The sequence below is a fragment of the Ursus maritimus genome, unplaced genomic scaffold (genome assembly GCF_017311325.1).
Source record: "Ursus maritimus isolate PB19 unplaced genomic scaffold, ASM1731132v1 scaffold_20, whole genome shotgun sequence".
Taxonomy (NCBI): domain Eukaryota; kingdom Metazoa; phylum Chordata; class Mammalia; order Carnivora; family Ursidae; genus Ursus; species Ursus maritimus.
In genome coordinates this window covers 29,487,893-29,508,972 of record NW_024424453.1, presented here as the reverse complement: position 1 = coordinate 29,508,972, position 21,080 = coordinate 29,487,893, and the positions used below count along the sequence as shown (strand labels likewise).

The 21,080-nt window shown below is 36.7% G+C and overlaps 1 protein-coding gene across 2 annotated transcripts in view; it reads right to left on the bottom strand.

Moving 5' to 3' along the window:
- Positions 1–712: 712 nt before the first annotated feature.
- ACAD11 (acyl-CoA dehydrogenase family member 11) overlaps positions 713–21,080 on the bottom strand; it is a 96,888-nt gene continuing 76,520 nt past the window's right edge. For both annotated transcript variants that reach the window (XM_040636809.1, XM_040636810.1), the window contains 6 exons: positions 20,660–20,745; positions 18,560–18,631; positions 17,450–17,604; positions 2,809–2,925; positions 1,844–1,953; positions 713–955 (listed from right to left, as the gene is read on the bottom strand). In XM_040636809.1, coding sequence (XP_040492743.1) covers positions 841–955; positions 1,844–1,953; positions 2,809–2,925; positions 17,450–17,604; positions 18,560–18,631; positions 20,660–20,745 — 655 coding nt within the window. In that variant the 3' untranslated portion in view covers positions 713–840. The remainder of the gene's footprint in view (positions 956–1,843; positions 1,954–2,808; positions 2,926–17,449; positions 17,605–18,559; positions 18,632–20,659; positions 20,746–21,080) is intronic.

Sequence of the window (21,080 nt, the reverse complement as noted above, 5' to 3'; positions counted from 1 at the left end):
ATTATACATAATCAAAACTTTATATTTTCTTGTAATATGCCATGTTTTCTAGTAAACTTAAACTGCATTCAGATTTTATGTATGAACGCTTTCTGTTGAATTACGAAGAGGCTTATATGAATTCTAAATGACAGTCGGTCACGCATCCTTCTCCAGTGCACACACGGTGGTACTACAGTGTTAAACCACCCCCTAAAACCACTGTTAAAAAGGATATCCCACTATATTTTTTACAGATCAATGACTCTTGAATATTTATTTAAATGGAACAATTCCTGGGAATCAAAAAGTGAAAATATTTTTATGCCTATGCTTTAGCTCTACAGTTTACTTCATTATTTCTTTACAAGATGAATGTTTTATTTATTTATTGATTTATTTATTGATTTATTGATTTATTTTTAAAGATTTTGTTTATTCGACAGACATAGAGACAGCCAGCGAGAGAGGGAACACAAGCAGGGGGAGTGGGAGAGGAAGAAGCAGGCTCATAGCAGAAGAGCCTGATGTGGGGCTCGATCCCATAACGCCGGGATCACACCTTGAGCCGAAGGCAGACGCTTAACTGCTGTGCTACCCAGGCGCCCCCACAAGCTGAATGTTTTAAAAATAAAGGCTGAACACGCCTTTAGGTGTGTGATAGACTGAACGACAGCAGCTATAGAATTTCTTACTTAAACCTTTGTGACCCTTGAAATTATAAAACCCAAGATCAACACAGATGCTCAAATCTTTACTGAAGATGAGTGATTAATCCTGTGCTCAAACTGGTGCAAAATGAGAATGAGGCGCAAATGCTAGAGCCCGTGAAGTGTGTGTAGAGGTGAGACACCGCCGCTCCTACACCTTGGACCTCATGCCTGCGGCTTGGTCCCGCAGCTCCATCGCTGCGACTGCTGAGAGGTGGACTTCATCGGGCCCGTCTGCTAAGCGCAGAGCCCGCGTTAGGGCATACCTGGAAAAACAAAAGGAGCAGGAATGGCAGGAGTTATCAACGAGGAACACGATACTTTAACGTCAGTCACTCTGACTCTAAGCCAAGACTATTCATTTTTGAAATCTCGCCAAGGCAGTGATAAGAGCATAAAGAGAATCAAGGAAGTAAGTACAAGGGCTTGTGAAATGTCACTGAAAGTTGTTACTTTGGGGAGAGGAATCTTAAATGGCCCAGTGCCATGGGTTTAATCTCAGTCTTGATGTGCTTTAGGGTTCTAGAAGTTGCTATAACTAAGAGGTATCTTAGGTAAGCCACAGGGAGTGAAGTATAAATATGTAACACTTACATACTATAAATATGTGGTGCTCTGTATTTAGTTCTTATGGTTAAGAATTGATGGGAAAAACTGGCGGGGCACTAGACTCTTGTTTCCAGTGTGAGAGAGAAGATGGCAGGGGGACCGTGCAGTGACGGGCACTGGAGAGTGTTCTTCGACTCCTAGCAACCAGAATCAGGACATGAGATGGTCACTGGCCTGAGGCATCCTTGTGGAGGTGGCAGACAGTCCTAAGGACATACCCAAGCCTGGCCCTGGGTGCCGTTTGCCATCTGTGCTCCTGTCTGATCATTCTGGTTTCAGAGTGAACCCCCAATGCCATTTCCTCGCTAGCCCATGAACCCCAATGTGCCCATCGGTGTAAAAGTTGACATAATTGAGCAAAATGATAATTGTAATCATAAGAGCAACTATTTATTGGTACTGGGTACCTATATTACCTCATTTAGCCTTGAATTATACTTTGAGTATCTTTTTTTTCTTCTGAAACAGGGTCAAGGCAGCTGTAGATTTTTAATTCCATTCCAAGCCTGTCAAATGTAGATGATTACTAAGTGACATCTACTTACATGTTAGCCAGAGGGTAATCTTGGGAAAGACCTGCACCTCCACACACTTGGATCGCCCGGTCAATAATCTTACAGACGGCCCGAGGGGCAGCCACTTTAATCATTGCAATCTACATAAGCAAGATATAAAAAGAATGTTCCTTTCTTAGACAATACAGAATGTGGCAGAATTTGATATAATCTGTATTTTTTTTGTCAAATGAGACAAGGGAACTTTCCCACATGACTTCATCACTGAAACAAACAGGATCTTTGATGGAAGCCAACAAAGAGATCCATTGTAATGAGGTTAATGGCCATATTTCAGTCAATACAGACATTCTGGAAAGAGCCCTTCCAAATCATATTTTATTATTTGTGACTTGCCTTGTTTCCAAAAGGATTTAAGGTAGGTGATAAATCACATTCATCACCTTAGGGATCATAAAAAGAATTCCAGAGCCTTCATTAATCAGTTTTCTCTTAGGAATTTTTATTGGTTTTTAGAATTAAACGATATGGTTCTGGCTTATATGGAGTAAGAACATAAGAAGATAGGCGATGAGAGGCATCTTTTATGAAGCATTTATACTATGTGGAAGCAAAGTGCTATGCGCTCTGTATCACCTCGGTCACTTTCACTAGAATCCTAGGCCACAGGCAGCACGTCCCATACTTTGCCCAAGGCCACAAGGCAGAAAGTAACATACTGGGTATAATTCCAAGTCTTTATAGTCTTGGATTTCCCTACTCCCTGTTACTGCATCTCAAGAATGCTGAAGATACTCTACATCCTGAAAGTCATTCCATGAAACAGGCAAGTGAAAGGAAAACTAGTAAGTGACATGTATTTATAATCTTGAAACCAAAATCACAGAAGTTGTTTTCACTATTCTGAGTGCCATTAAGGCACCATGAAACCTGAAATGCCCACTGGGTGAAAGAAACTGAAGAAGGCTTGGCAGACGTGGTCCGAGGGGCCCTACCTCCTTCCTAGCGCCAGCGCTGCCCAGAGTGTCAATGTTGTGGGCGGCTTTCAGGGTCAACAAACGTATCTTCTCAATGGCAATGCGGCTTTCAGCAATCCAGTGAGCCACAACCTCCTGCAGGGGAGCAAAGGGCAGCAAAAAGGAGGAGTGGATAAGCTGGCATGAGTCCACATCTAACACGGCCTCGTAGCTTGGTGAGACACTCTAGGCCAAGGACCGTTCCCAAGCCTTACTCTGTTTTTTAATGGAAGAGTTAACTCATTTGATATATACCAGCCAACCACGTACTTCTGCAGTGCTAAAGTTAATACTGCCAGACTTTAGGAGGACATTTTATTTGCTTAGAAAAATAATTTTGGATAACTTGATGTCTAAAGTCAAGATGGCTAAACTGAGCAACCATCTTATTGCTCAAACGTTCCTCACTGACCCTCCTGAGTGCTAATCTTATAGTCTCATTGAAACTTGGATGAATGTCTGATGGTGGACTTGCTTATAGACGATGGAGATGAGCCGCAGGACAGTGTCAGTGTGGGGCAGGTGCAGCAGTCCTTTGCGGTGTTATTATTTAGCAACAATGACCTTGACCTGTGGTGAACAGTTCTATGAATTGTACCACATGTATAGATTGCTGTAACCACAATCAAGATACAGAACAGTTCTATCTCCCCTGAAAGCTGCTGCCCCTTTTTAGTCACATCCTCCCCAACCCCTAAACTCTCACAGCCACTGATGGGGTATAACTATAGTTTTGTCTTTTTCAGAATGTCATATAAATGGAATCATGTAGTATAGAGACTGGCTTCTCTCAGCAAAATGCTTTTGAGTGTCATCAAGTTGTTCTGTGTACCAACTGTCCATTCCTTTTTATCAAGGAGCGATATTCCATTGTAAGGATGTACCAGTTTATTTATCCCTTTACCTGCTGAAGGATATTGGGGCTGTTACTAGTTTTTGATGACTATTAACAGAGTTTCTGTAATCATATGCATACAGGTTTTTGTATGACTATACTTTTCATTTTTTAAAGCAGCTGCGGGGAATGGAATTACTAGATCATCTGGTAAATGCTTTTAAGAAACTGTCAAACAGTTTTCCAGACCAACTGTACCATTTTGCATTCCCACCAGTAGTGTATAATAGTTTCAACTGCTCTTCAAACCATTAGCACTTGGTATTGTATTTTTTTTAATGTATTAGTCATTTTAACAGTGTGCAGAGCTATTTCATGGTAGTTTAAATTTGCATTTCCCTATGACTAATGATGTTGATCACCTCTTGATGGGCTTATTTGCCATCTATATATTCTCTTTGGTGACGTCGGTTCACGTCATTTCCCCACTTTTTAAATTGGGTTGTTTTCTTACTGCTGTTTAGAGAGCTCTTTATTAAGGATACAAGTCAATTTTCACATGGGCAATTTGCAGATATTTTCTCCTAGTCTGTAACATTTTCGTTCTCTTAATAGTGACTTTCAAAGAACAAATGTGATTAAATTTGATGCTGTCCAATTTGTCAGTTTTTTCTCTTATGGGTTGTGCTTTTGGTGCATGTCTTAACATTTTGCCTATCTCGTCACAAAGATTTATCCCTATTTTTTTTTCTAAAAGTTTTATAGTTTTACCTTCTACATTTAGATCTATGATTTATTTGGAGTTAAATTTTGTGTGAGGTGTAGGACAAGGGTCATTTTTTTTCGCCTGTGAATGTCCAACTGTTCCAACACCATTTACTATAAAGATTAACCTTTCCCCATTGAACTGCCTTTGTACCTATATAAAAAATTGACCCATATTTTTATGAGTCTATTTCTGGACTCTGTTCTGTTCCAAAGACCTTTATGTCTCTCCTTTTGCTAATACCACACAGTCTTCACGTCAGGTAGTGATCTGATTCCTCTAATTTTCTTCTTTTTCAAAGTGTTTTTTAGTTTCTTTGCATTTCACATAATTTTTAGGACACGTTGCCTATATCCACAAAAATGTCTTGCTGGGATTCAGACTGGAATTACATTAAATCTGTAGAAGAGTTTGAGGACAGTTGACATTTTTACTAACAGTCCACGAACACAGTATTTCTCTATTTATTTAGGTTTCCTTTTATTTCATCAGTTTTATAATTTTTAGCACTTGGATACTATACATGTTTTGTTAGATTTGTGCCTTTTTAAAAGTCTATTGTAAATAGCATTTTTTAAATTTCAGTTTCCAATTGTTCATTGGTAGTATATAGACAAAAAAATTGATTTTATGTGTTGATCTTATATCCCATGATTTTGCTAAGCTCTGTTAGTTCTAGGAAGGTTGCTTTGTTTGGTAGAGTTCTAAGGATTTTCTAACAATCATGTTGCCTGTGAATATGGACAGTTCTACCTCTTTTTTTCCCCCAAACTATATGCACTTTCTTTTTCTTGACTCACTGCATTGGCTAGGACTTCCTCTATGATGATAAATAGGGGTGGTTAGAGTAAACATCCTTGCTTTGTTCCCAGTCTTGGGAGAAAAGCATTTAGTCTTTCATCAGTAAGCATGTTAGCTGTAGAATTTTTTAGATGCTCTGCACTGGGTTGAATAAATTCCTTTCTACTCCTGGTTTGCTGAGAGTTTTTATTATGACTACATGCTGAATTTTGTCAAGTGCTTTTCTGGATCACCTGACATGATCATGTACTTTTTCAGGCTAGTATGGCAGATTACAAAAATTATTTTTCTTAGTAATTGATTTCTGAATATGAATGAATCTTGCATTCTTGGGATAAATCTTACTTGGTTGTGGTATAATATTCTTTTTATATATTGCTGGACTTTGTTTCCTAATAGGTTTTTGCATCTATATTGGTCTAGTTTGTTCTTACCTGGTTTTGGATTAGGGCAATTCTGGCCTCATGAGTTGGCAAGTGTTTGCTCCATTTCTACTTTGTGAAAGAGATTGCACAGCATTGGTGTTATTTCTTCTTTAGTTATTTAGTAACATTTACCAGTGATACCATCTGGGCCTGACCATTTCTTATTTCAAACAATGAATTTAACTTCTTTAATAGTTGTAGAATACTCTAGTTCACCTTCAGTGAGTTTTGGTAGTTTATGAATCTTGATGAATCGGTCCATTTCATCTAAGTTGTTCAACTTATGTGCTCTGCACACTTGCCTGAATGTGTGGGTTCCAAGGCCCAGATCTGGAGCCGGGGAGCCTCCACTTCAGCTCCAAACCTCATTCCCCAGTCTGGCTTTTCCCAGAGAGTTCTGCATTGCAGTTAATAGGTGCCTACATATATCAGTAATGTTGTCACTTCCAGTGACTTCTACTTCCAGAAAGATGAAATAGATGTACTTTTCCCTATTCCTCTTGCTGAACACAATTAAAAACCTGGGCAAAGATAGATAAGAGGAGGAGGCAGACTGGCTAAGCTAAAAGAACAATGTGGTAGTGAGCTCCCTGGGTTTTCTTTTTGCCTAATACATCCCAGACTTGGAGCTGAAAAAGTTAACAAACTGAAAATGCCTGTGAGGACAGACAAACATTTTTGAAAAATACCTCCAACAAAAGTCTACTCTGTTTAGCTGAAGGTTTGGGTAGGGGCGGCCTAGCAAAACAGAAGAAAACTTTTAAAAGTCACCAATCACAAGGAAAGAGATCAAGAGAGGAAGAAATGAACAGACAAGAACTACAAAAACAACGAGAAAACAGCAAAATAGCAGTAAGAACTATCAGTAACTATTTTAAATGTAAATAGTTTAAATGCTCTTATTGATCACATCATAGAGTGATGGAATGGATAAAATACAAAACAAAAAAGAAGACCCATCTATATGCTGCCTACAAGAGACTCCCTTCAGACCTAAAGACACATACAGACTGAAAGTGAAATGATGGAAAAAGATATATATATTTTTAAAGATTTTATTTTTTTTATTTGACAGGCAGCGAGAGAGGGAACACAAGCAGGGAGAGTGGGAGAGGGAGAAGCAGGCTTCCTGCTGAGCAGGGAGCCCAATGTGGGGCTCGATCCCAGAACGCTGGGATCATGACCTGAGCTGAAGGCAGATGCCTAACGACCGAGCCACCCAGGCACCCCTGGAAAAAGATATACTCTTTGGAAGTAAAAGACAAAAGAGACTTTTTAAAACAAAAACTAGGGGTGCCTAGGTGGCTCAGTTGGTTGGGCATCTGCCTTTGCCTTGGGTCATGAGCTCAGAGTCCTGGGATTGAGCATGGGTTGGGATCCCTGCTCAATGCGGAGTGTGCTTCTCCCTCTCCCTCTGCTCATGCTCTTTCTCATGCACTCTCTCAAATAAATAAATAAAATCTTTAAAAAAAATGGAAATATTAAAAAAGAACAAAAACTATTGGGACACTGAGCTGGCTCAGTTGTTTGTTAGAGCATGTGACTCTCAGGTTGTGAGTTCAAGCTCTAGGCTGGGCATGGAGCCTACTTAAAAACAACAATAAACTATAACAAGAGACAAAGAAGGGCATTATATAATGATAAAGGGATCAACTGAACAAGAGGATATAATGTAAATATCTATGCACCCAACACTGCAGCACCTAAATACATAGAGCAAATATTAACAGACATAAAGGGAGAAATTGACAATAATACAATAATAATAGGAGACTTTAGCACTCCACTTACATCAATGGATAGATCATTGAGGCAGAAAGTCAACAAAGAAACAGTGTCTTTGACCATTAGACTAAATGGACTTAACATATACAGGGAACATTCCATCCAAAAACAACAGGACATACATTCTTTTTAAATGCACATGGAACATTCTCCAGGATAGATCACATTAAGCCACAAAATAAGTCCCAACAGATTTAGGAAAATTTAAATCGTATCAAGTATCTTCTCCAAACACAATGGTATGAAACTAGAAATCAATTACAATGAAAAAAAATGGAAAAACAAACATGTGGAGGCTAAACAACAAGCTATGAAACAGCCAGTGAACTAACCAAGGTATCAAAGAGGAAATTAAAAAATACATGGAGACAAATGAAAATGAAAACACAATGAGTGCAGTAAAAGCAGTTCTAAGAGGAAAGTTTATAGATCTAGAAACAAGAAGAATCTCAATCTAATCTTACACCTAAAGTAACCAGGAAAAGAACAAAGCCCTAAGTTAGTGGAAGTTAGGAGATAATAAAGATCAGAGCAGAAATAAAATTGATAAACTATTAGCCAGACTCATCAAGAAAAAACCAGAGGAGACCCAAATAAAATCAGAAATGAAAGAGAAGGAATAGTTGACAGCACAGAAATACAATTAGAAGAGACTACTATGAACAATTCTATGCCAAAAAATTGGACATCCTATAAGAAGTGGATAAATTCCTAGAAACATACAATCTTCCAAAAATGAGTGAAGAGTGATTACTGGTAATGAAATTATTCAATAATAAAAAAAATTCTCAACAAACAAGAGTCCAGGACTAGATGGCATCACAATTCTAGCAAACATTTAAAGAAGAGTTAATAACTATGCTCAAAACTATTCCAAAGAATAAAAGAGGAAGGAAAACTTCCAAATTCTTCCTACAACACCAGCATTATGCTGAAACCAAAACCAGATAGACACTACAAAACAAGAAAACTACAGGCCAATATCCCTGATGAACACAGATGCAAGAATCCTCAACACTACATTCAACAATACAATAAAGGGTCATCAAACACAATCAAGTGGGATTTACTTTGGGGATGCCAGGATGGTTCAATATCTGCAAATCAATCAGTGGGACTACCGCATCAACAAAATGAAGGATAAAAATCATATGATTATCTCCATAGATGCAGAAATAGCATTTGACACAATTCAACCTCTGTTCATGATAAAAACTCTGAAAAATGTGGGTATGGTGGGAACATATATATTATACATCAATATAATAAAGGCCATAAATGACAATTCCACAGCTATCATACTCAATGGTGAAAACCTGAGAGTTTTTCTTCTAAGATCATGAATAAGACAAGGATGTTAACTCTCACCAATTTTATTGACTATAGTGAATACCCATTCTTCTCAAACTATTCCAAAAGATACAAAAGGAAGGAAAACTTACTTACAAATTCATTTTAAAGGCAGTTTCACCCTGATACCAAAACCAGACACCACAAAAAAGAGAACTACAAGCCAATATCTCCGATGGATATAGATGCAAAATCCTCAACAAAATAGCAAACAGAACCCAACAGTACTTTAAAAAATCATTCACCATAATCAAGTGGGATTTATTACCAGGGTGCAAGGGTGATTCAATATTCACAAAACAATCAGTGTGATACATCACATCAATGAGAAAGGATAAAAAACAATATGATCATTTCCATAGATGCAGAACAAGCATTTGACAAAGTACATCTGTTCATGATAAAAACCCTCTGCAAAGTAGCCTCAGCAAAGAAACTGAAGTCTCAGCAAAGAAGTAGAAGATGTAAAGAAAAACCAATTTGATATTTTACAGCTGAAAATGTAATAATTTTTGAAAGATTTATTTGAGCGAGAGGGCGTGAGCAGGGTTAGGGGCAGAGGGAGAAGCAGACTCCCCATGGAGCAGGGAACCAGACATAGGGCTGGATCCCAGGACCCTAGGATCTGAGCTGAAGGCAGATACTTAACTGACTGAGCCACCCAGGCATCCCTGAAAAATGTAATAATTTAAATGAAAAGCTCAGTGGATGGGCTCAACAGCAGAGTGGTAGGGACAGAGGAACAGATCAGTGAACTGGAAGATAGGACAATAGAAACTGTCCGATCTGAACCACAGAGAAAACAGACTGAAAAATATTTTTAAAAGAATACTATCTTAGAGACCTGTGAACTAAAACAAAAGATCTAACATTCATGTCATCAGAGTCCAAGAAGTAGAGAAAGAGGGAAAGACTGAAAAAAAAATACTCAAAGAAATAGTGGTGATAACTTCCCAAATGTGGCAAGAGATAAAATCTACAGATTCAAGAGGCTGACTGAACGCAAAACAGGATAAACTGAAGAAATTCACGACAAGAAACATCAAAATTAAACTTCTAAAAAATGACACAACGGTAAATGCAGCCAGAATAATGACACCTCACCTACAGGGGAAATGTGTATATGCCAGAAGAGGGTGGCACGATATTTTTCAACTACTAAAAGAAAAGAATTGTCAACACAGAATCCTATACCCAATGAGGATATACATCAGGAATGACGGATAAATCACGATGTTCTCAAAGAAAAACAAAAAATTTGTCACTTACAGACTCTTAAAGAATAGTTAAAGGAGTTTCCCTAAACAGAAAAGATAAAAGAGGAACCTTAGGAAATTAGGAAGAAAGAATGAACATAGTAAGAAAATATATAGCTAAATACATTGATTTTTCTTCTTGAATTTTCTAAATTACGTTTAACAGTTGAAACAAAAATTTTAACACTGTGATATCATTCTAAATTTATGTAGAAGAAATATTTAAGACAATTATAGATAAAGGAGGTTAAAGGGATTTAAATTAAGGGAGATAAAGTTTCTATACTTCGCTCAAACTGGTAAAATGAGGACACCAGTAGACTGATAAAATACATGCATTTATACAAATACGTATATATTTATATAATGTAATACCTAGACCAACCACTAAATGGGCTATACAAAAAGGTACACTCAGAAACACTACAAATGAATCAAATCTAAATCTGGAATTCTAAAAATGTTAATCTAAAGGAATGCAGGAAAAAGAAAACAAATGAAAAACAGAGAACACAAAACAAAAAAATGGCACACTGAAGTCATAACATGAATTAACAAAGACAAAGACTGATAGAGTGGATTAAAAAACATGACTAAGTGCCAACTAGAAGAAATTCACTTCAAATATAATGATATCAGCAAGTTGAAAACAAAAAAATACAAAAAATGTGTAATATGCAAACATTAATCAAATGAAAGCAGGATGAGCTATATATTACTATCAGATGAAGCAGACATCTGAACAAAGAAAATTACCAAAGACAGAGAGGGTCATTATACAATGATGAAAGGGTAAATCCATCAAGAAGAAGTACCAATCCTAAATGTGTATGCAACAAATAACGGAGCTGCTGAATATTTAAAACAAAAACTGATAGGAGCAGTAAACAAATTCACAATTGTAGTTGGAGACTTCAACACCCCTCTCCCAACTACTGATAGAACTAGACAGAAAATCAGCAAGAATATAGAGGAATTCAACAACACCATCAAGCAACAGGATCTAATAGACATTTCTAGAACACTCCACCCAACAACAGAATACACATTCTTTTCAAGTGTCCTCAAACATACAGTAAGATAAAACCATATCCTGAGCCATAAAACAAATAAGAAATTTGTAAGAAATGAAATAATACAGTTTGTTCTGTAACCACAATGAGATTAAACTAGAAATTAAGAACAGAGTAACAGGAAAATCTCCAAACACTTGGAAACTAAGTAACACTCCTCTAAATAATTCATGTGTCAAAGAAAATTGAAAGGAAATTGAAAAATACACTGAGCTGAATTAACATGAAAACAACAATATATTGCAATTTGTGGAACATAGATAAAGCAGTACTGAGAGGGAAATTTATAGCACTAAAAAACACACATTAGAAAAGAGGAAAAGTCTCAAATCAGTAATCCATACTACCACTTCAAGAACCAAAATAAATCCAAAAGAGCAAAATAAATACAAAGAAAGCTAAAGGAAGTACATCATAAAGAGCCAAAATCAGTAAAATAGAAAAAACAGAGAAAATCAATGAAATGAATATCTTATTAATATTAAGCCCTAATATAACAATATCATATCTTATAGTTTTGTATATTAATAGTTAATATATTTTATATTCTTTGAAAAGATCAGTAAAAGCAACAGACCTCTAGCAAGACTGACAAAGGAAAAAGTAGGCACAAATTACTACTGTCAAGAATGAAACAAGGGATATATCACTAAAGACCTTGCAGACATCCATAGAATAACAGGAGACTATTGTGAACATCTCTAAACAATAAACTTGACAGCTTAGATAAAATGGACCACTTCCTCAGAAATTATAAACAACCACAATTCATCCAGTATAAAATAGATAAATTGAATAGCCCTGTAACTATTAAGGAAATTAATCTTTAAAAAACTACCCCCCAACCCCAAATCTCCAGGCCCAAATGGTTTCATTAGAGAATCTACAAAATGTTTAAAGAATAATTACCAGTCTAGACAATCTCTTTCAAAAAGTAAAAGAGATGGGAACACTTCCCACATCCTTTTATAAAGACAATACTATCCTAATATCAAAACCAGATGAAGACAGTACAAAAAAACAAAAACAATAACAAAAACTACTAACATCCTTCATGAATTCACATGCAAAAATCCTTAACAAAACATTAACAAGTAGAATACAGCAATATATAGAAAAGAATTGTACACCATGACAAAGTAGGGTTTATTTCAAGGATGCAAAGTTGGTTCAATATTTGAAAATCAATCAATGTACTCTATATTAACAAGACTAAAGACGAAAAATTGCATGGTCATAGAAATCAATGCAGAAAAGTTATCTAACAAAATTCAATTCATTCATGATAAGATAAAAATGCTCAGAAAACTAATTATAGAGAACTCAACAAAGAATATCTAAAAAGCTTACAGCTAACATTATATTTAATGTTCCCCTAAGATTGAGAACAAGGCAAGCATAATTCACTCTCCCTTTTCTTATTCAATATAGTGCTGGAGGTTCTAGTTAGTGCAATGAGGCAAAGAAAAGGAAACAAAATATATATGTATCTGAAAGGAAGAAATAAGACTTTCTCTTATTTACAGATGACACCATGGTCTACAAAAAAACCCAATCTACAAAACTCATAAGTGAGTTCAGCAAGGTCGCCAAATACAAGATAAACATACAAAAATCAATTACATTTATATATAATTATATATACAAAAATATATTTCTATATACTAGTGATGAACACATGGACACCGAAATTAAATATACAATATCATTTACAATCACTCAAAAAATGAAAATACTTAGATGTAAATATAACAAAACACACATAGGATTTGTATGCTGAAAGCTACACATAGATAACAGAAATCAAAGAAAAGCTAAATAAGTGTAGAGACGTACTGTGTTCGCGGATTATAAGACACAACATAATAAAGATGTCCATTCTTCCTAAACTGATGAATAGGTTTAACACAATTCCTAACAAAATCCCAGGAGGATTTTTTTTTTGAAGATAAGGTAAGATTATCCTAAAATTTATATGGAAAGGCAAAGGAACTAGAATAGCTGAAATAGTTTTGAAAGAGAATAAAGTGAGATGAGTCAGTCGTCCTGATTTCAAGACTAATATATAACTATAGTAATTAAGACTGTGTGGTATTGGCGGAGGGGCAGAATAAAAGGACAGATCAGAGAACCTGGAAATAGACCCACACAAATATGCCTGACTGACTTTTGAGAAAGGTGTGAAAACTAATTCAGTTAAGGAAGGAAAGCCTTTTCAACAAATGGTGCTGGAGCATGTGAACATCCACAGGCAAAGAAATAAACTTTGACCTAATTCTCAGACCTTATACAAAAATTAACTCAAAATAGACTGCAGATTCAAATGTAAAACTTTTAGAGAAAAATTATAGGAGAAAATCTTCAGGATCTAGGGCTAGGCAAAGTGTTCTTAGACTTGAGTCTAAAAACACAATCCATAAAAGGAAAACCAACAAATTAAGAGCTCCTCAGAATGAAACACTTTTGGTCTGTGAAAGACCCTGTTAAGGGGATAAAAAGATAAACTACAAAGGCGCCTGGGTGGCTCAGCTGTTAAGCGTCTGCCTTTCGCTCAGGTCATGATCAGGGTCCTGGGATTGAGCCCCGCATCGGGCTCCCTACTCAGTGGGAAGCCTGCTTCTCTCTCTCACACTCCCCTTGCTTGTGTTCTCTCTCTCGGTGTCTCTGTCAAATAAATAAATAAATAAATAAAATCTTAAAAAAAAAAAAAGATAAACTACAGAGAGGGAGAAAATATTTGCAAGTCAACAGTGGCAAAGGACATTATCTAGGATATATGAAGAACTCTCCAAACTCAACAGTTAAAAAATAGCATACACACACAAAATTCTGGTAGAACATGGGCATAATATGTGAACCCAAGAGGATATAAGACGGGAAATAAGCACATGAAAAGATGTTCAACATGACTAACCATTAGGAAAATATAAAACAGCAATGAGATATCACTATAAACCTATCAGATGGCTTAAAAAAAACAACCAACCAACCAGTGACAACACCATATGATGGTGGGGATGTGAAGCAGCTTTATCATTCGTACACAGCTGGTGAAAACGAAAAACAGTTTAGCCACTCTGGAAAAGAGTTTGGTGGTTTCTTTAAAAACTGAACAAGCTACTCCCATATGACCCAGCATTCTTGGGCATTAATCCCAGAGAAATAAAGACTTATGTTCAGACAAAAACCTGTACATGAATGTTTATAGGAGCTCTATTTGTAACAGCTGCAGGCAGGAAACAACCCAGATATCCCTCATCAGGTAAACAGTTCAACTGTGATAATCCATACCAAGGAATACTACCCAGCAAAAAAAAGGAACCAACTACTGATACACGTAACCTGGGTGACTCTCCAAAGAATTACGCTGAGTGAAAAACACCAACCCCAAAAGTTTATATACTGTATGATTCCATTCTTGAAATGACAAAATTCAAAAATGAAGAACAGATTAAAGGTTGCCAGAGGTTAATGAGGAGGCGATGAGAATGAGGAAGTGGGTGTTGCCATGAAAGGACAAGATGAGCGATCCTTGTGGCAATGGAAAGGTTCTGCATCTTAACTGTATCAGTGACGATATCCTGGTTCTGATTTTATACTGTGGTTTGGCAAGATGTTACCATTAGGGGAAACTTAGGAAAGGGTATAAGGAATCTCTCTGTATTATTTTTTACATCTGCATGTGAATCTACAATGATTTCAAAATAAAAATTTTAATTTAAAAAATTGGCACTTGCTTCTTAATTGTCTTAGTGAGTTTTCTCTGTTGGTCAGAACGTGGAAGAGAAGTGTGGAGGTAAGTGAAGAATATAGAGACCAAACCTTATCATAAATCCCACAAGCAACCAAACATTCAGGATTCCGCAGTGAAACTGAGGAGACAAGAACAGAGGCTTCTGGTTGGCCATAATGGGTTTGTTGTTCCCATTCCTAGTCACGGAACTGATGTTTACAGTGGAGAATAATATTTGTTAAGTTTGACCAGCAGCCAATATTATATGCTATTATTTGAGCCACATTTACCTTCCACAGTCATTTTTATGCTTGGTTATGTTTGTTCTAGTACATTTCTTTAACAGTGGATATTTGATCAGCTTCCCTGCAATAGTGATGTTCAATATACTAGCTGCTAATAACCACATGGGGCTACTGAGCATCTGAAATATGCCTAGTCTGAATTGAGATGTATCTATAATGTGAAATATACACCCAATTTAGAAAATTCAGTTTTTAAAAAAGAATGTAGAATACCTTAGTCTTTTTATATTGATTTCATGTTGAAATTATAACATTTTGGATATACTGGGTTAAATAAAATAGATTATAAAAATCAATTTCATCATTTCTTTTACTTTTAAAAAATGTAGCTACTAGAATTTTTGTTTTAAGTAAAGATTTTTTTTTTTTTTATGTTCAGTTACTAGAAGATTTTAAATTACATTTGTGGCTCACAAGGAACATATTTCTACTGGATGACTAGAGGCAGAAACAAGGCTCTGAATTAACAACTTCAAACAAGCCCCACCAGTGAGTATCTTTTTGATGACGGTAAAGCTGGGTGATTATAAATCCATGAACAGATCACAAATACATTTATTTCTTAGCTTTCGAATAAAGGAAAGTGCTCTCAGTTGGGTCTCTACCGAGCCTACATTTGCTGAAAAGCAGTCAGTGTGCAGAAACGGAGTGCCCTAAGGAGTTCCCAGATTTATTTACTAAGACATTATTTTGATACAGAATTTTTTGCTTTAGTGCCTGGAATAATTTAGAAGGCAGCTGGAAAGAGTCTCCAAATTCAGGGAAATGGAATGTTACTTACACAAACTGAAAAAAAAAATCTGGCTCAGATTTTTGTTTATGACATGCCTCCACATCTCTTTTGCTTCTGCCAGATCATTTTCTTCGTGCCAAATGCAAGAAGTTTCCAGTGAAGGAAGCATATTTTTGAAAAGCTCAGGCTTGTTCTGCTTGATACATTAACTTACAAAAAGCAGGAGGGAAATTTCCCTCTAGTACAGTGTTAAAGACATCTCTCATGAAACTTAAGGAGAGTGCTTTTATGTGTTCAAGATGTCTGTGAATCAGCCTGTCTGTGTCCTCCCTTCATCCTGCTCCAGGCTTTGGGTGATAATCTTGAAAAGAGAAAAGTGTAGGAAGTGAAATGGATGCTATGAGCAACTCTTTAGCTCCTACTCAGAGCAGCACGGAGTTGCATCCACAGTCCCAAAGTTCACACCTTCTTATTTCCTCCCACAGTGTCCATCCAACAGCTGAACTCCTTGCCCTCGCCATATACTAAAGGGGTTCCCCACAAATTATTCCTAGGTACGTGCCATAAAACAGCCTGTATTTTCCCAAAAGAACAGTGTTACAACTAAATCACAGATATGCTGAATAATATTTCACAAAGAGCAAACATAGCCTATAGCAATTTAAGGTAAAAAATATACTGTGAAATTTTAAAAGATACTCACAAATGTACTTTTACAAGGGGACCAATGTACTAAAATACACATGTCCAGCAAACACAAATACAATTTTACCACCCCAAGTTTGACCTAACACTCAAATGTTAGCAATCCTAAGTACTGAATATTTAAAAACAATTTTTCTTGCCTTCTTAAAAGTTAGAAGGGCTTTTGGGAGATGATTTGAATATCCCACTTACAAAGTTTTCCAAGGAATTAGAATGACAGCTTCTTTTCCCTCTTGATAAATACTCTCTAATTTTGATTATGTTGCCCACATGTAACTATATTGTTTACGGTGCTTTGTAAACAACAGACTCTGTAGAACATAATTTACAGATGGGAATTCAAAAAATCATGCACATCCCACGAAACATTTGTCCCATTTCAACTTGCATTTCTCCAGTATTAGGGAACTCACTTCCTACAGAAGGAGTCGATTCCATTTTTGGATCTCTCTCCTTTCCCTGCGTTTTAGGTTATTTTCCTATATTTCCTCACTTATTACTAATTCTCTTCAGAAAGCCAAAGAACAAGGCAAATCCCTCTTCTCTATGCCAGCCCTCTCTATCCATAGAGAGTGCCAATGTACCAGATTCTCTAGAGAACAAGAGTCTGAGAAAGTTGAAGGAATTGTCCATACTCTTTGTGCGGTGTTGAAGCACGTTAGGAATTATTTAATCTTTCACAAAGTTAAAGATCTTTCACCAGACTCTATTTATGTACAGACAAATATACTTTGTGGGAAAAAAGCATCTTATGATGTAGAGGAAATCCCCCTATGATCAAGTAATGCCGTTTTGTTTCAAAGTCAGTGAGTGCATCGGGCTACAATAAATTCAAATAAATAATCATCCTTACATGTGAGAACAGCTTCTTCTTAAAGGCCACTCTTTGTGTTGCCCGTTCACACATAATCTGCAAAGCGCGTTCTGCCAGACCTACTGTTCTCATACAGTGATGGATTCTGCCGGGGCCAAGGCGGCCTTGGGTAATTTCAAATCCCCTACCTTCACCTGTAAGAAAGAAAGGAGAACATGAAAGTGGCCAAAGCCCACTTATTTTGTTATTTACACAAATCTTGAGAAAAAGATGAACTGCCCCTTCAATGAGAATGGTATTCCAGTAGGAAAAAAGTCAGCTCTATAGTAATGTTCATTATTTATGGAACTTTTGATTTCTATATTTTTAAAACTACCGTTGTTAAACATTTCAATCCAATTTAAGAACTGTCTCTTGTTGTATGGTGACTAACATAATATAATAAAAAAATATTATTATAAAAAAACACTGTCTCTTGATACCAGCCATGCGTATATTTTATAAGTGCTGCAGTGGTTACGAAGGTATATAAGACACAGTCCCTACACTAGGAGTTCAGGATCCAGAAGCAGGGGCAAGGATACTAGGGATAAGGGATATGGAGGAGAACAAAGAAAGGCAAAGGAGAGAGAGATTGTATCCTGAGGGCCTGGCAGACAGCAGGGGTTTGCTGAGTGGCTGGGGTGAAGAACACAAAACCTTCCTGAACGAAGTGCCATTTGAGATGTTCTCTGAAGGTTGGGTAGGATTCCAATAAGCAAGAGGATGAAGTCATTCCAGGCATTCAGCATGCAAAGTTATTTATGCTTCTAATGTGTTCATATATAAGACTTGAATTCAGAAAGTACATTGAGGTTTTCTTAAAACAAGTAGAGACCTGAAAGTCACGTTTCAAGAAAAAGTATGTTGCTCTGAATTGTACATTTTTTGTATTTAGTTATGCCTTCAATCGATGTGATATATAAAACCACATCAAACACTTAAATATTATTCCATGTAAGAAAATCCGCTGTGAAAAAATGTTCCCTTATAAATGGGTAAGAGGGAAAAGTATCTAAATCAAGATACACTTCCTATCTTTTCCAGATTTAGACCTGAAAATATTTTAGTACACAATACTGGAGAATCATTTTTTCCAACTTATCTCACCTAGTATTAAATTGGTGGCAGGAACTCGTACTTGATTAAAATGGATCTCAAAATGTCCTCCGTGGATATTATCTATAAAATAGAAAATATAATTTTAAAGAGCAAAATGAGCTGATCAAAAGAATACTCATATATAATTAATAATTACTCAAAGCAATTACTCAGAAGTAGGACTTAAAAGCCTCATGTGTCAGATATTCCTAGGCAGACCGTGAGCGCTGAGCCTCCAGCACCTCACAGTCCAGAAAACCGTTCCACTTAGAAGAGATTTTAGAAATCATTTGATCTAGAGTTTCAAATTCATTTTCTGAAGTTGTAGGGTTACTAAAATGGAAGGTGGCTTCACAGATCCAATCAGATTATCTTATTATTATTATTGTATCACTGCTTCTCCTTTGAGATTTTTAATATATGGGCTTCCATAGAAAATTTTGCTTGGAAAAAAAAAGTTTCCAATAGTTCAAAAATTGAAAGTGAGTAATGTAATTCAAGTTTCTTATTTTATCATTGTGTAAATCAATGCCTGAAGATGCAAAGACCCTCCTGGAAGGAACAGAGCAGGCTCAGCATTCAAAATAAAGCAGAGACTGGACCTTGAGGTATGTTTACTCCCAGTGCAGGCCTGTTCACTACGTGTTTGCCTCTTGGAAATGCTGGCATTTGATGGAGACTGGGAACACTTTTGTCTTTACATCACACTGCCTTACCCCTCCTCCTGCTAACCTCCCTCCCCCCCCATCAAGTTCTGGAGATAATCTCATGCTAACTCCACACCCTTTTCCTGTCAGAATAGACACTAATAATCAACCTTCTCCACAACTGTTTCTTTTGGCCTTGGGCATGGGAGTTGGAGAGGTGCTGGTGAATTTGTCTCACTGGAAATTAAAACACAGGTTCTGCAATGGAGGTGATTTCCAGGCAAGTTAAATTATAAATCCATTTTGGGGATCTTCAGGCCATTGGTGTGCAACCCAACAAATCCCCATGCACAGTTTGCTCTAGTGAGCTTGTTCCCCACCATCTTGCAAACTACGCTTAATCTGTGGGTTTATTCTACAGCTGCATCCTATGGAAGGTGATGTCAAATGTTCTATAAAACTCTAAGTCTTACATTCGCTACTTGAACATTTTTATTAGCCATATTCAACAATAAAGAGAAAGCCAGGGTCATCACAGAAGACCATGTGGATCAGGTACGATAAACTTTTCCATAGCATTTACCTGCTGACTTGCTATAATTTACTTATTTACGTGTTTGTAGTTATTGCTACTGTCTCCTTCCCCTAGCATAAGCTCCCTGAGGACAGAGATCCTAGCCTATTGTGTTCACTAATGTATTCTAAGCACCTAGAACAGTGGTCAGCCCTCAATAAATACTTGCGGTGTAAATAATCTGAGCAGCAAGGGAACAATGAACATGAGCCTGAGGTGGGTAGCAGGAAACAAAAGTATCCTTGCTTTTTAGAAATTCCAGAGGACAGAAGGAAAGAAAAGTTTTGAATTCAAATCAGTCAAAACTCATTGCTTATTAATAGCTTTTGTAGTTTGGTTAAGAAAGCTAAACTTGAAGACAAAAGTGAATTTTATTGGGGTGCCTGGGTGGCTCAATCAGTTAAGCATCCATCTCTTGATTTTGGCTTGGGTCATGATCTTAGGGTTGCGAGATCAAGCCCTGTGCTGGGCTACACACTGGGCGTCGAGCCTATTTAGGATGCTATCCCTCTGTCCCCCAACCCCATTATGTCTCTCTTAAAAAAAAAAAAAAGTGCATTTTATTGTGGATTACTTAGATTTAATTTTTCTAAGTCTATTTCATTAATCCATTCTCCTGGATGACAGAAGCAGCAGTCTTAGTTGTTGTTCCTTGAATACAATCTACCTTTTCCCAAAAGTAAACAAAATGAGGTCCAATGCTGCATCACTTCTCCTTATTTGCTTTATTCTGAGTTCCACTGGCATTTATACTAAGACAGTTGTCAGCACCAAAGGATTTCTAAGAACACATCTCCTGTATTATAATGCTATCTGTTCCCTTCAGTGTTACTGCATATTCCAGCCGTCCTGCCTACAAATGCACGCTCATGTTGGTTGAATACTTACCCATGTAGCCAAAAACTGACAAAGGCCTTATTATTTCTACTCCAGGTGTGTTGATAGGAACAAGAACCATGCTGTGTTGTTTGTATCTGGTTAAAGAAAAACAGATGTTAGGAAAAGTGTGCTAAGTGGAAAAATAAAACAGATGCTAGGTGGAGTTGCAATTGTCATTTTTTGGTTGTTATTATGTAATCATGTAAGCAATGATGTCTGGAATGGGACTTGTGTAAAAGACATCAAGCAGAGTTGGATGGAGGCTGTGATCTGGAACAATGATTTGATTGAGGCTTATCATTGCTCAGCAATGGAAACTGGGAACTGATACACAGTATCAAATGTTGCAAGACTATATTTCCTTTGATCTATATATCTAATCACTTAATTACTTACAGACAGTTCTGAAAATTTTTATGTTTTATAATCT